General features: G+C 40.1%; 1 protein-coding gene across 1 annotated transcript in view; it reads right to left on the minus strand.

The window, feature by feature from the left end:
- Positions 1-16,182, minus strand: part of LOC109912785 (activin receptor type-1) — a 98,393-nt gene that overhangs the window by 47,173 nt on the left and 35,038 nt on the right. The window contains exon 2 of the mRNA XM_048599182.1: positions 6,424-6,497. Coding sequence (XP_048455139.1) covers positions 6,424-6,497 — 74 coding nt within the window. The remainder of the gene's footprint in view (positions 1-6,423; positions 6,498-16,182) is intronic.

Consider the following 16,182-nt stretch of genomic DNA (forward strand, 5'->3'; position numbering starts at 1 on the left):
TAGCATTTTAAGAGAACCCACTTTTTGTGGGTGGGATGGGGGAAGAGACAATAAATTGAAATAGAAGTTAAGTTGCAAGATAGCTAAAATACTAGGAGAGTTTTGCAACTTGGAAAAAAATCAAATGAGGCAAATTTTTTAGTTATGGAAGACAACATTGCTTTTCAAAGCAATGAGCGAAATACCTTGAGACTGAGTGACACAGGGAGTCTTTGGATTTAAGAAATTCTGCCTGATGACAGCCCTCTGATTGGTTGGGCTCTTGTTTGTGATAAAGCTGCAAGTACAAAAGCAGCAGAAATATACAGAGCCTTTTAACTGAAAATATCTCTCTCTCCCACTCTGTATGGGGAAAAGAAAATAGAAAAACCAAGAAAGTTTAAAAGAAAGAATTCTAATAAGAGAAGACCAATGTCTGCCAAATCAACTACTGAAATGAAGATAACCTTCGAGTTACCGACAGCATGTCATCAGTGCTGAAAATCGAAACGAACTAAGAAGAGAAAATTTAACCCACTCTCAAATCTGGGCTTCTGATCTTCAAAATGTTGCTTATTCTATGTTCTTCTTCCACCATAATACCTGTGTCAAACCATCTGTCTTTGTTATGAATGACTGTATAGGTATTTTGGGATTTAAAAGGGGTATAGTTTTAAGTTATATAGTAGTAGATACATAACCTTCAGAGATAGTAGGAACTGCAGATGCTGGAGAATCTGAGATAACAAGGTGTAGAGTTGGATGAACACAGCAGGCCAAGCAGCATCAGAGGAGCAGGAAGGCTGACGTTTCGGGCCTAGACCCTTCTTCAGTAAAAAAATGATACATAACCTTATCTTTTTACGGCCAGTTGTTAGATGTGTCACAATTAAGAGAGTTATTTTCAGTTAATGACAAAACTTGGTATGAATTGTTTTTGTTTTCAGTAGTAGTCAGTCAGGAAAAATCTTAATAATTCATTCAGAACTTTATATATTGTGATGGCTTATGGGACAATGGGGCACAATTATCAGTGCACTTGATCCAGAGAAATTGTGACATATCCATTAACTAATGTTTCCATTAAAATGTTTTTCTTTATACTAACAAAATTTGATATTGCTTCTTAAGTCTTTGCAGAGTATTCCTAATATTGGACAAGTTAGGTATCTTCTTACTCTTTTTCTAAAATGATCCAACGTACTTGCCAGTTTCACCAATTTCATTTTTCTTTCCCAGTTCTACTACTTCAAAGTCTCTTCAGGCCATGCATCATTTGAATATTAGGGTTTTTCTTTTAGGTTATAAATAAAATGGCCCCAAATTTAGCTTCAACACATTTCCAAAAGCTACATTTCTAAATTTCTAAAACTACATTAAATGCATACCAGATGGAAATGCCGATTTCTGCCAAGTTCAGTTTATCCACTACAACGGGATTCCCTTGTAGTTAGTCAGAGTTGCAGATTCGATGCTCTACAATAGACTAGTGTTCTAGCAATAGAATTTATTTGGAATGTTATGAAATTCATCCAATGCATACACAATGAAAATTTAAGATATGTTTACTCCAGTATACCTTTCACAAAGTGTATATCTTACCAGTAAATAAAAAAAAAAATCAGGGCTTCCATAGAATAGAAAGTACTATAAATCAGGAAGGCATGGCCGAGTGGTATTAGCATTAGACTATTAATCCAAAAACACAGCTAATATTCTGGGGACCCAGGTTTGAATCCCACCATGGCAAATGGTGAAATTTGAATCCAATGAGGAAAATAAAATCTGGAATTAAAAATCTACAGATGACCATGAAACCATTGCCGATTGTCCGAAAAATCCCTTCTGGTTCACTGAAGTCCTTTAAGGAAGGAAATCTGCGATCCTCACCTGGTCTGGCCTACATGTGAATCCAGCCCCACAGCAATGTGGTTGACTCTCAACTGCCCTCTGAAACGGCCTAGCAAGCCATTCAGTTGTACCAATCACTACAAAGCCTCAAAGAATTGAAAATGGATGGATCACCTGGAATTGACCTAGGCACCAGAAAAGACAACGGGAGAAACAGCCCTGCTGACCCTGCAGAGTCCTCCTTATTAACATCTGGGGGCTAGTGCCAAAAATGGGAGCGCTATCTCACAGACTAGTAACATGCCTGTAAGGTATAAGTCCGCGAGTGTGACTATGTCCCAGACACCACCATCACCATTCCTGGGTATGTCCTGTCTCATCGGCAGGGCAGACCCAGCAGAGGGGGCGGCACAGTGGTATACAGTCGGGAAGGAGTTGCCCTGGGAGTCCTCAATATTAACACTGGACCCCATGAAGTCTCATGGTTTCCAGTTAAACATGGGCAAGGAAACCTCCGTCAGCTAATGAATCGGTACTCCTCCTTGTTGAGCAACACTTGGAGGAAGCACTGAGGATGGCAAGGACATAAAATGTACTCAAGGTGAGAGACTTCAGTATCCACCACTAAGAGTGGCTCGGCAGCAGTACCATTGATCGAGCTGGTCGGGTCGTACGGGACATAACTTCTAGACTGGGTCTGTGGCAGTTGGTGAGGGAACCACCAAGAGGAAAATACATACTTGATCTCATCCTCAAATCTACCAGCTGCAGATGCATCTGTCCATGACAGTAATGGTAAGAATGACCATCACACAGTCCTTGTGGAGACAAGTCCCGCCTTCACATTGAGAATAAACTCCATTGTGTTGTTTAGTATTATCACCGTCTAAATGGGACAGACTTCAAACAGACCCAACAGCTCAAGACTGGGCATGCATGTGGCACTGTGGGCCATCAATAGCAGCAGAATTGTACTCCAGCACAATCTGTAATCTCATGGCCCGGCATATCCCCCACTCAACCATTACCATCAAGCCAGGGCATTGACCCTGGTTCATTGGAGAGGACAGGAGGGCATGCCAGGAGCAGCACCTGCAGATGAGGTTTCAACCTGGTGAAGCCACCAAACAGAACTACTTGCACGCCAAACAGCATTAGCAGCAAGTGACACACAGAGCTAAGCGATCCCACAACCAACGGATTAGATTCAGACACCGCAATTCCTGCCACATCCAGTCGTGAATGGTGGTGGACAATTAAAAAACTCACTGGAGGAGGAGGAGGCTCCAGAAATATCCCCATCCTCAATGATGGAAGAGCCCAGCACATTGGTGCAAAAGATAAGGCTGAAGCTCTTGCAGCAATCTTCAGCATGAAGTGCCGAGTGGGTAATCCATCTCGGCCTACTCCAGTGGTCCCCAATATCATAGACACCAGTCATCAGTCAATTTGATTCACTCCATGTGATATCAAGAAACGGGTGAAGACACTGGATGCTGCAAAGGCTATGGGCTCCTGACAACATTCCAACAACAGTACTGAAGACTTGTGCTCCAGAACTTGCCCCTCCCCTAACCAAGCTGTTCCAGTACAGTTACAACACTGGCATCCACCCGACAATATGGAAAATTACCCAGGTATGTCCTGAACATAAAAAGGACAAATTCAACCAATCCAATTACTACCCCATCAGTCTACTCTAAAGCATCAGTAAAGTGATGGAGGATGTCACCAATATTGCTATCAAACAGCACCTGCTCAGCAATAAACTGCTCAGTGACATCTAGTTCGGGTTCTGCCAGGGCCATTCAGCTCCTAACCTCATCAAAGCCTTAGTTCAAACATGGACAAAAGAGCTGAATTCCAGAGGTGAGGTGAGAGTGACAGCCATTTACATCAAGGCTGCATTCAACCAAGTGTGGCATCAAGGAGCCCTAGCAAAACTGGAATCAATGGGTATCAGGGGGCAAACTCTCCACTGGTTGGAGTGATACCTGACACATAGGAAGATGGTTGTGGTTGTTGAAAGTCAGCCATTTCAGCTGCAGGACATCTCTGCAGGAGTTCCTCAGCGATGTGTCCTAGGCCCAACCATCTTCAACTGCTTCATCAATGACCTTTCCTCCATCATAAGATCAAACTGGGGATGTTTGCCGATGATTGCACAATGTTCAACATCATTCGCTGCTCCACAGATACTGAAGCAGTCCATGTTCAAATGCAACAAGATCTGGACAATATCCAGGCTTGGGCTGACAAGTGGCAAGTAACATTCGCGCCACACAAATGTCACACTATGACCATTACCAATAAGAGACAATCTAACCAGCGGCCCTTGACATTCAACTGCGTTACCATCAAAGAACACTTCCCCCCCCAACCACTATCAACATCCTGGGGATTATCATTGACCAGAAACTCACCTAGACTCACCACATAAATACAGTGGTGAGTAACTCACCTCCTGACTCCCCAAAACCTGTCCACCATCTACAAGGCACAAGTCAGGAGAGTGATGGAATACTCTCCACTTGCCTGGATGAGTGCAGCCCCAACGACACTCAAGAAGCTTGACACCATCCAGGACAAAGCAGCCCGGTTGATTGGCACTACATCCACAAAGATCCAATGCCTCCAGCACCAAGGCTCAGTAGCAGGAGTGATTACCATCTACAAGATGCACTGCAGAAATTCACCTACATCCTCTGACAGCACCTACGACCACTTCCAACTAGAAAGACAAGCTGCTAACCATCCTGACTTGGACATATATTGCCATTCCTTCACTGTCGCTGGGTCAAAATCATGGAATTCTCTCCCTAACAGCATTGTGGGTCAACACACAGAAGGTGGACTGCAGCGGTTCAAGAAGGCAGCTCACCATCACCTTCTAAAAGGTGACTAGGGATGGGCAAGAAATGTTGGTCAGCCAGCAATGCTCACATCCCATAAATGAATAAATAAAAAAAATTGTAACAGCATTGCAAGAGCCAATAGATTGCCATTAAATGATATACTAAAAGAAATTAGGAAAGCTCATTGACCTCTCATTTACATGGCACTTTTCACATCCTCAGGAGACTCCAAATGACATTCCAGCCATGGAGTTACTTTCACTGCCCATGTTTTTATATATACACATGATGTGGAGGTGTTGGTTTTGGACTGGGGTGGACAATATCACAAGTTGCACAATACCAGGTTATAGTCCAACAGGTTTATTTAAAGTCAAAAGCTTTTGGAGCATGCTCCTTCATCAGGCAGCGTTCCAAAAGCTTGTGATTTCAAATAAATCTGTTGGACTATAATCTGCTGAACTGTGACTTCTGGTCACACACACACACAAAAGTTGGACTACAAAGAACCACAAACAGCAAAGATGAAGAACAACTAGCAAAAATGTTCTAGCATCATTGGTCAAGTAATGGCACGAGCACCCAAGAAAATTGCTGCTATTTTTGGAATGGGATCTTTTACTAAGCAGGTAGATGGGGCCTAATCTCATTGGAAAGATAGCATGGTCAACGTAAGGGGCCAGTCTTGCCCCAGTCAGAGCACTTTTCATCTGAGACAGAAAGTTGTTGGCTAATAACACAATCCTTAGATTTGACTTTATAATTCAGGCTGATATTTCAGTGTAGTACAGAGAAAGTGCTATTACAAGTTTGCAAATGATACAAAAATAGGTGAGAAGGCAAGTAAGTGAGAATGACACAGTACGCAGAGAGATATAGATGGGTTGAGCAAGTAAGCAAAAACATAAATGTAATCTCGTGGGGAAAATGACAGGTTATGCACCTCGGTAGGAATAATAAAGGAGCCAATTATTATTTAAATGGAGAGAGATTACAGAAACCTACAGAAAACGAGGATTTGGGAGTCCTCATTCATGAATCACAAAAAAACGAGCATTCAAGCTCAGCAGGTACGTGGGAAGGCACATGGAATGTTGGCCTTTATTCCAAAAGGAATGGAGTATACAAGGAGGAAAATTTTGCAAAAAACTATATAAGGCACCAATCAGGCCACAGCTGGAATTGTGTCAACAGTTTTCTGTGCTTATTCAGTGAAAGATCTCTGCCTTCGGAGGTAGTCCAGAGAAGGTTCATTAGACTGATCCCAGCATGGAGAGACCATTTTATGAGGAGAGGCTGAGTAGTTTGAGTCTGTACTCATTGTAATTAAAAATGAGAGGCAACCTTATTGAAACTCAGTAGATTCTTAAACAGAAACATTGCTGCCCTTGTGGAAGTATCTTGGTCCAGAGGATATAATCTCAGAACAAGGGATCACACATTTAAGACAGAGATGAGGAGAAATTTCTTCTCTCAGAGGGTAGTGAATCTTTGAGATCCTTTACCAATGGGGGCTGTTGGGGCTGGGTCTTTAAAGTATGCGATAGATGGAACACATTTTTAAATCAGTGGGGGTGTCAAAGGATATGGCGAAAAGGCAAATTGGAATTTAGGATTATTAGATCAGGTCATGATTTCTCATGATTGGCTGAGCTGACTCGATGGACTAAATGGCCTATTTCTGGTTCTATGCCTTACAGTTTTATAGAGTAAAAATTCAATAATTACCATTCCTTACCTTCACAGCTAAAACTCGGAAAGGTCAATGTCATCAACACAGGAAGGATCATTGTACCAGTTAACATCATACAACTGAAACAAAACACACCACAATTAACATTTCAATGTTTCTTTGTCTGGCCCATGCACATCTGATTTTTTTTTAATAGACAAAAATAGGCAGTGGGGAGAAAATACACAACTAAAAGAGGGAAACCAATCACAAACTGGCAGACAACAGTATACTTGAGCTATCCAAATACTCCCAAGCTCCAGGGCATTTCTGAAACCATAATTCTACTGAACCAACCAGCTTGCACACTGCACACTGGTGATTTTTTTTCTCAAAATAGATTATCTGGCTCAATTAACACTATGTTTAGATAGCTGAAGTCAAGCCAACAATTTTGAAACATTCAGCATTGTGCTGGATGTTTCTTTCCCGTGAATGTGCTGAAAGTTACTGTATAAATTTTATAATACATCTCCAGGAAACTTTAAACAGACACAGGAACACAAAATCCTAAAAATGGAGAGGTGAGGCAGGGGGTTGGGGGGAAGCTAAGTAAACACTTTACAGGAGTTGCAAGGGAAAACTTTGAAAATTCCTCTGCTTCTCTGACCAACAGAAATAACCTCTGTTTGCTGTGCTATAAAAAGGAAAAACGTTAGATCCCAAGGCCAGACTGCATGAGCAGAGACAGTGCTGCATTCTATTCAAATTACATGTCAGTTGATAGCTGGTTAATAATGAACATCTTGGCCTCACAAACCAGTTAAGGAGGCAAGCATGGTTGCCTGCCACTTTGCTGTTCCTACACAGTTTAACCACTGTGGGCTATAAAACAATAAATCTCTGGGATAAAGTGTTTCCTGTTGCAGAGATAATCCCTGAAAATACAGTTCTTCTTAAATGAAACACTATGTTTGAAAGTCTTACGACTGCCAGAGCCAGACATTTTTGTGGTTTCACTTCTTTAGCAAAATTTAGCAGCCACCATCAGGGCCGTCTAGCAGGTTACACCCAGATACACATCAAAAAGTCAGCTTCTGCAACATCTTTATTTTTGCCATGACGGGGGTATGATGAGATTGTCCTAATTACAGACTTCATTATTCATTGTTGTGGTGTTCATCATTATCAGTAATCATGAATGCACATGCTGACAAAAACATGTTTGCGCCCAGACCTCCAACAGCAATGTACTATCTACATTTTACTACATGACATCATCATCAACAACACACATTTAAAACAGTAGATTTTTAACATAATAAGATGTCCCAAGGCACTGAATCACATAATCAAATATATGGGCTAATGATCTGAAAGTTTGGGCATTGGGTTATATTTAAGCACTGCCTAAGGGAAAAAGAGAGGTAGAGTGCGAGGAGGTATAAGGAAGGTTTCTAGAGCTTCCAGTTTAAGCAACCAAAAGGTTCAGCTAAACATCCAGAGATTAAAATCAGAATTTTCACAAGGCTAGAATTAGTGGATTCAGGTGTTGAAACAAATTATCAACTTACTGCTGTCTCTCACTCTTTCACATTGATAAAGTAACCCTCTGTGTATGCTCTTCTTAACCTAATGACCAGTTCAGAAAACATTTATGCCCAGACAACTGAGATGCAAGACACTGATTAAAAAGGCTCTTGATTCACAATGCATTTATCTTAATGTCATAATGCATGCACACAGACACATTGACTTTGTAAACACACTAAATCAATCTGGGATACCAAAATATAAAATTATATAAATTTGGAGATCAAGGAATCTGGGAAGTGGTTATTCCTCACAAAGAGGTTAGAATTTGAATATTTATAGCATTTGCATTTTTGTACTGCTAATTGTTGAGCTGTGGCCCATAAAGTTTTTTTTCCAAAAGAGAATTGGATGGTTGCTTGAAAGGAAAAGGGAATTAAGGGAACAGGAGAGTAAGAAGAGTAGAATTGGGTTACATAGCTCACAAGAAGAAAAACGAATGTAGATAATAAGGACCAAACAGGCTATTTATATTTCTTAACAGTCCATAATTCTACATTAACTTTTAGTTCGAACCAAATCTTTGATGTGTGGGAAAACTGAAACAAGAGAGTACATAAGGAAATATAATAATCTAGCAAACAGAAACCTGAAAATCATTGGAGACCTGGAGGTCAGAGGCATAGAGATATACAGCATGGAAATAGACCCTTTGATGCAACTTGTCTATGCCGACCAGATATCCTAAATTAATCTAGTCCCATTTGCCAGCATTTGGCCCATATCCCTCTAACCTCTTCCTATTCATATACAAATCCAAATGTCTTTTAAATGTTGTAATTGTACCAGCCTCCACCACTACCTTTGGCAGCTCATTCCATACACGCACCACTCTCTGCATGAAGAAGGTGCCCCTTAGGTCCCTTTTAAATCTTTCCCCTCTCACCTTAAACTGTTTGAGAAAATTATGTTCTGCTATGAACAGTGAAGCTTAACTGTTCTATCCCTTGCTTTTCTGCCACGTAGCCAATTCTGGCTCCAATTAGCCAAATTTCCTTGAATATCATAGGCTCCTACCTTTGATATTAGTCTCCCATGTGGGACCTTATCAAAAGTTTTGCTGAAGTCCAAGTCCAAAATTCAATCATGTTGGTCAGACATGACCTCTCCTTAACAAAACCATTCTGTCTGTTCTTGATTAATCCCTGTCTCTCCAAATACAGATTAATTCTGGCTCTCAGAATTGCTTCAAATAGCTTCCCCACCACTGAGGTTAGACTGACAGCTAGCCTGTAGTTTTCTGGTTTATCCCTTGCTCCCTTCTTGAATAATGGTACCACATTGGCTGCCCTCCAGTCCTCTGGCATCTTTCCAGTGACCAGACAGGAATTGAAATGCATTGCTAGCACTTCTGCTATTTACTCCCTTGCCTCAATCAACAGCCTAGGATACAGTTCATCTGGCTCTGGATATTTATTTACTTTAAGACTGACAGACCACTCAGAATCTTCTCTCTGTCTATGTTAATTTCTTTAATTTGATCATCGTCCTTCTCCCTGATAGCTAAAGCCACAGCGTCTTTCTCACTGGTGAACACTGACCCAAAGTATTCATTTAGAATTCTACCTACCTCCTCCAGCTCTGCACACAAATTACTACTGTGGTCCTTAATGGGTCCTAATCCTTCCCTAGTTATCCTGAAAGTATCTGTGAAATAACTTAGGACTTTTCTTTATTATACCTGCCATTATTTCTTCTTAGCTCTCTTTTTGCTCTCCTAATTTTGTTTTTAAGTTTCCCCTTGCAGTAGTCTCAGGTTGTAACTTCACCAGGTTGCAACATCATTTTTTGGTGCAAATGGTGCTACTCCTGGTGTGCACTCCTGCCATTTCATTGAATCAGGGTTGTTCCCTAGCTTGGTGGCAATGATAGAGTGTTGGATGTGCTGGGCCACGAGGTTGCTGATCGCAATGAATACCAGTATGCTGTTACTGATAGCTCATGGGAACTTATGTTTCCCAGTCTTGTGTTGTTCAATTTGTTTGAAATCTATCCTATTTAACATGGGGTTGGCTTTGTTCCCTGAAGTGTCGGAGGCTGAGGGTTATAAAATCATGAGGGGCATGGATTGGGTGAACAGTCATAGTCTTTTCCCAGATTAGGGGAGTCCAAAACTAGAGGATGTAGGTTTAAGGTGAGAGGGGGAAGATTTTCACATAGAGGGTGGTGTAATGTATGCAATAAGCTGCCAGAGGAGGTGGTGGAGGCTGGTTCAATTACAACATTTACAAGGCATCTGAATAGGTACATGAATACGAAGGGTTTAGAAGGACATGGGCCAAATGCTGGCAAATGGGACTAGATTAATTTAGGACATCAGCCCAGCGGGGGCAAGTTGGACCGAAGGTTCTGTTTACATGCTGTACATCTCTATGACTCCATGATTAGTGTCATGAAGATGAGAAAAATTTAGGAACAGAACAACAAGCATCTGCATTGACAAGAGATTTCTTGGAATATTTAATATGCTGGTGACATGTGTTCCATAACCCTCAACCTTTTGTTGAACAGCTGATTTAAAATTTAGTGACACAGTAGCATTAATGTTAAAACAATCTTATTAGATTGGAATTTCAAAAATGCCTTTGAAAAGAAGAATCAAATATTGAAATAGGAGTCACAGCTGCTTAAGCCAGTTTCAGGATATGGCAATAAACCAGACAAAGAAGAAAGTAAAAAAAATTTCACATGTAATCAGTTTTTTTTTGGCTGGCAGGGTTAAAATGAAGATAAAATTATGAAAACATTTGATACTTTGCTTGAAGTAACAACTGAACTCATTTACATTTATCAAGGGCAAATTCTGCTGGCTCTCAATGTTTGTGCACAGAAATCAAGTTTGGCTTGAGAATTTAATGTATTGGATCACTCAAACACTTTCTCTTAGCAAATATTGGACCAAATTCGAGTCCTTTCTTGCACAGGTTCAGCTGAACAGTCAAAGCAGCAGCTTTAGTTGGCTGAGGCTCAGAACAGGAAAGATAGCCATGTTTCCTGCCCTTGATCACTATTCAGTAGCCTCTATGGGAACTAAGTGAGTTTAACACTGGGTTTGGCTGTGGTGCCCACTTGTGTTGAATCAGACAGTTGAATAAAACATCGATTTGTTCTCTTCCATGTACTTGGTACCTGGCAAGAAACTTTTATTTGTTAAATAGCATTTAAACCTCTGTTTATTCAGGCAGTTAGAAACTGAGCTCAATGCAAACGTACAGCACAATCTTACACTGATATGCTACCATTTTATTGCATATTAGGTCTGTCCTCAGATAAAGCCAGCTGTGGGAAGATCCATGTTAGTATAAATTTAGATGCATCACAGACAATTCTGTTTGCCACTGCAAAACACTTCTGCACAGTGTTCTGATTTCTGCAAGTGTGATGACTGTTATTCTGCAATCATTTTTCAGACAAAGGTTACCTCTTGCTCTTTCTAACTCTATTCATTTTGCACCTGCAAATAAGCAAGGTTATCAGTCTACTTTTGAAACCACCGCAGAAATAATTTCATGGAGAGCAGGGCAAAGTGCATCAAAAGTCATGAGCTATAAATTATGAAAGCTTCTGAAATATGATTGTAGCCATCAGAATAACCAAGTTTGCCTTTCAATTCAAAGTGCAACATGAAACTTTGAAATTTTACTTGATAATTTAATATTTCTTCATGCTTACGCTAACACAATATTTTAAGTGGTAATACAAGTTATAACACCAAAAACAAAAGTAATCCTCATGACAAGCTTAATAAATGGAATGCTTGCATAAGAATTAGGATGAGTTTTTATAATGTAAAAAAGATAAAAACTAAGATTTTAATAATATGCATTTCTGCTTTTCTTACCTCCAACAATACTACTACATAATTAATATCTCCTTGTAGTAAAGAAAATGTTATTACTTATAATCCAAAATTTTTGATATTGTAAAGTATTTAAAATAGGCACTTTCATTGTGAACTGACCATCCAAAATTCAAAGAGATACATATGTCCTGTGATTTCCCACCTACAAGTTAATTCTTTTCCTGTATTCTTATCAATTACAGATAAATTTAAATGTAACCACTCCAATTATAATGAACACTTCAAAAATCAAGCATAAATAACATCGAAATTTCGAATCTGGTTTCAATGGAACACAGTTAAAAGAGTCAGAAAATTTGTGGCTACATCTATGATCATTCCCAAATAATCCCAAAAACTAGCTTTCCAGCATTAAAAAAATAAACAAATTGTAGAATATTGCATCCATGAACACAAAGAAAAAAGAAATCCATGGAACTGCTCAGAGTCAGCTTCAATCAAAACTTCCCAAATGCATTTAATGTTTAGGCACAACAAGATCAGCCCCAGTCTAAACACTCTAAAGTCTCCACCAGTGTTCAAGCTACACTTTAACAGTCTGATTCTGAAAAACCACAAATGTAGCCTTGGTAACTGTCCAACAAATGATTCATACAAGTGATTCATATATTGGGGTCAAGTTGTACCACACTGCAGCTCACCTACAACAATAATATTAATTTGAAGTACACATTACAACTCAACTACAAGTGGGGAATTTCTTTCACTGAAGCTCTGAATAGTGCACCAGTCAATCATAAACAGTGACAAAATACACAACTACAATATTTGGCAACTTCCCTGAAACAGCACAAAATGAGTCAAATGAGTATGAGATATTATATTTAAATATGCCTAGAGAATCATCTCAGGCAGAAAAGAAAAATCAAGGACAACATTTCACAGTGGTAAACAGAATGTATAATTCAACAATTCATTTGTTACTCCAAATATTAAAAGTGCAAACTGATTCAAAACGGAACCACATTTCCAGTAGATTTCCAGGAATCAAGAATTCAGAGTACATGTTTTAATTTCAGGTTTCCTTTCACAATAAGACTCCAGAAACAAGAAATTTTCCACCGCCACCCTACATCCCACTTGCAGCTGTGATTTAGGATTGTTCTGTAAGGGCTTCCTGCAGCTACCTTATGATTATGTCATAAAACTGCACATAACTGACCAGAGAAAAATGTTTCGGTATGGTTACAACCGATAACATTACAACACACCAGATTAGACTGCACTATAGTCTAGAATGGCAGAGTTTTAAGAACAAAATGGACATGAACACACAAGGATAAATTAGTCCTTAGTTATTGTAATTATAAGATCAGAGCCTGGTATGTCTATGATTACTACATATAACAGTATTTAGTATGAAGGTATAATATATAGTGTTACTTTGAAGTCTAAGCCTAAAGACAGTTCTTGACTTTGCCTTCTCCTCAACCTGTTTGTCTCAAAACTAAAGTCAATGTGGAATCAAACCTCATGATGAAAGAAGGATCATAAAGCTATTTTTGTAATACTGATGTGCCAGTAAACTATGCACTCAGGAAGAACTAATAATTAAATTTTCAAACTTCTTATACCTTACATTTAAAACTGTTCAACACAAGCATTGAATCTAAAGATGATTCAGTTTGGGGGTGGGGTACTTTAAAAGACAACAAACTGCAACTTTCATGTCCATTGCCACCACCCCAGCCACCTCCCCACTCTGTAATAGGATGGTTTACGATTGGCAGTGCAAAAGCACCAATGGAAGGAGACACATCTGAAAATCATACTGTACCAGAAATTAAATGCAAAGATTTTTATGTTGGAAACATCCTCTCTTTTTAAAAAGAGGTACCTGGGTACATACATGTATAAATTATTGAAGGTAGCAGAACAGGTTCAGTGCTTTACAAAGTATATAGCATCCTGGACTTTGTCAACAGGGACGTAAAGTACAAGAACAAGGAGGTTACATCAAACCTACATGGGACACTGCATCGATCTCAACTAGGTTTTTGAATTGAGTTCTGGGAACCACACTTGGCACAGTTTATAAGACATTAAGAGAGGATGCAGGAAAGAATCATAAAAGTAAGTTCTTCTTTCCTGGAACCAGAAGATTGGAGAAGTTGAGGCCATTCTCCTTGGAGAAAGGAAGGTTGAAAGGAAATTTGATACAGGTATTCAAAGTCTTAGTCTCTGGGCAGAGCAGAGAGGGAAAACATCCCCATTGGTTGAATGATCAAAATCAAAGGGGGCAAATTGAAGGCAATTGGTCAAAGAAGTAATATCAAAATAAAAAGATTTTGCAGGCAGTGAACGGTTAAGGTCTGGATTGCACCACTTGAGCTTACAGTGGAGGCTAAGCTGGGTCCCCTCAAAAAGGGAAATGAATTGGCTGAAAAAGTAAACATTTGTAGGACTACAAGAAAAAAAACAGGCTGAATTCCATCTTCAGAGTGCCAGCACAGACAACAGGCCGCTTCCTGCTGTGCTGTAACCATTCTATGATTCTATGTTAATCTGATAACAGCACTGTATGGGACTACTTTTAAAACGACTGGCCAAATTTACATCTGTTCTGGCAATAATGGATAATACTGAATCTGCAGACCATTTATACATCATTAGATTTTCTTCTGCACAATTAAGACAACTAGATTGCTGATTGACTAGTGTCTATTTTGCACGCCGAAAGAAAAAGATTTATATTCCAGAGCTTTCCGAATTGAAATGAGAAATAGAGTGTTGGAAATATATAGTAGTCAACATCTACTCAGGATCTTACCACTAATTGTATAAGTCCTGTCCTTCTTCAGTACCATTGCCATAAAGTTACTGTTTTAAACAAATGTTCAATGATTCTCATACTCAAATGTTTACAGAACAAAAGAGGCCATTCAGTCCATTTTGTTCATGCCAGTCAACAAAGATCTGTCTATACTAACCCCATTTTCCAGTTTTTCATCCGTAGTGACAACGACCCATGATTATCTAAACACTGTGTAAACCTAATTTAGATTGTATTCTGTTTTCCATATTTTTAATCTAGGGGCGACTCGGTGGCACATGGTTAGTACCAGGGACCCGGCCTTGGTGATTGTGCAAACCCCACACAGACATTCTCCCCGTGGCTGCATGGGTTTCCGCCTGGCGCTCTGATTTCCTCCCACAGTCCAAAGGTGTGTAGGTGGATTGCCATTCTATATGGTCTGTAGAGTCCAGGGATGTGTAGGCTAAATGGGCTGGGGGTGGTGGGGAGTGCTGTTTGGAGGGTGTGTGCAAACTCGATGGGCTAAATGGTTTCTATGTAAGGATTCTACGATTACAAGAATTCCTGATACAACCACCCTGTCAGATAGTGAGATCCGGACTCCGTCCGCCCTCTGGGTGAAAACATTTCTCCAACTCTCCTCAGCCTTCTACCTCTTACTTTATATCTATGATTGACCCTTTACTAATAGAAAAGGTGTCTTCCTATCCACATTATCTATGCCCCTCATCAACTTGTACACTTTTGTCAGGGCCCATCTCAATCTTCACTGTTACAAGGAAAACAACCCCAGCCTTGCTAATACTTACCTGCCTTGATCTCTTTTTTTTAATTCATTTGTGGGATGTGGATGTCACTGGCTGGCCAGCATTTATTACCCATTCAAGATGGTGATGAGCTGCCTTCTTGAGCCACTCCAGTCCACCTGCTGTGGATTGACCCACAATGTCATTAAGGAAGGAATTCCAAGATTTTGACCTAGTGACACTGAAGGAACTGTGACATATTTCCAAGTCAGGATGGTGAGTGGCTTGAAGGGGTACTTGAAGGTGGTGGTGTACCCAAGTATCTGCTGCCTTTGTCCTTTTAGATGGTCATAATCCTGGCTTGGAAAGTGCTGGCTGAGGATCTTTGGTGAACTTCTGCAGTGCATCTGGTAGATAGCACTTTGCTGCTCCTGAGTATTGGTGGTGGAAGGAGTGATTGTTTGTGGGTCTGGTGCCAATCAAGCGAGCTGCTTTGTGCTGGATGGTGCCAAGCTTCTTGCGTGTTGTAGGAGCCGCACCCATCCAAACAAGTGACGAGTATTCAATCACACTCCTGACTTGTGCCTTGCAGATGATGGACAGGCAGTTCATTCCACATATGAACCACTCTCCGTGTAAAAATGTTGCCTCTCATAGCCTTTTTACATCTTTCTCCTCTCAGCTTAGAAATATGTCCCCTAGTTTTGAACAACCCTAGTTTTGCAGCAGAATATAGATAGATTGGAGAGTTGGGCAGAGAAATGGCAGATGGAGTTCAATCCAGGCAAATGCAAGGTGATGCATTTTGGAAGATCCAATTCAAGAGTGAACTATATGGTAAATGGAAAAGCCCTGGGGAAAATTGATAC

Source organism: Rhincodon typus, chromosome 7, assembly GCF_021869965.1.
Source record: "Rhincodon typus isolate 14 chromosome 7, sRhiTyp1.1, whole genome shotgun sequence".
Taxonomy (NCBI): domain Eukaryota; kingdom Metazoa; phylum Chordata; class Chondrichthyes; order Orectolobiformes; family Rhincodontidae; genus Rhincodon; species Rhincodon typus.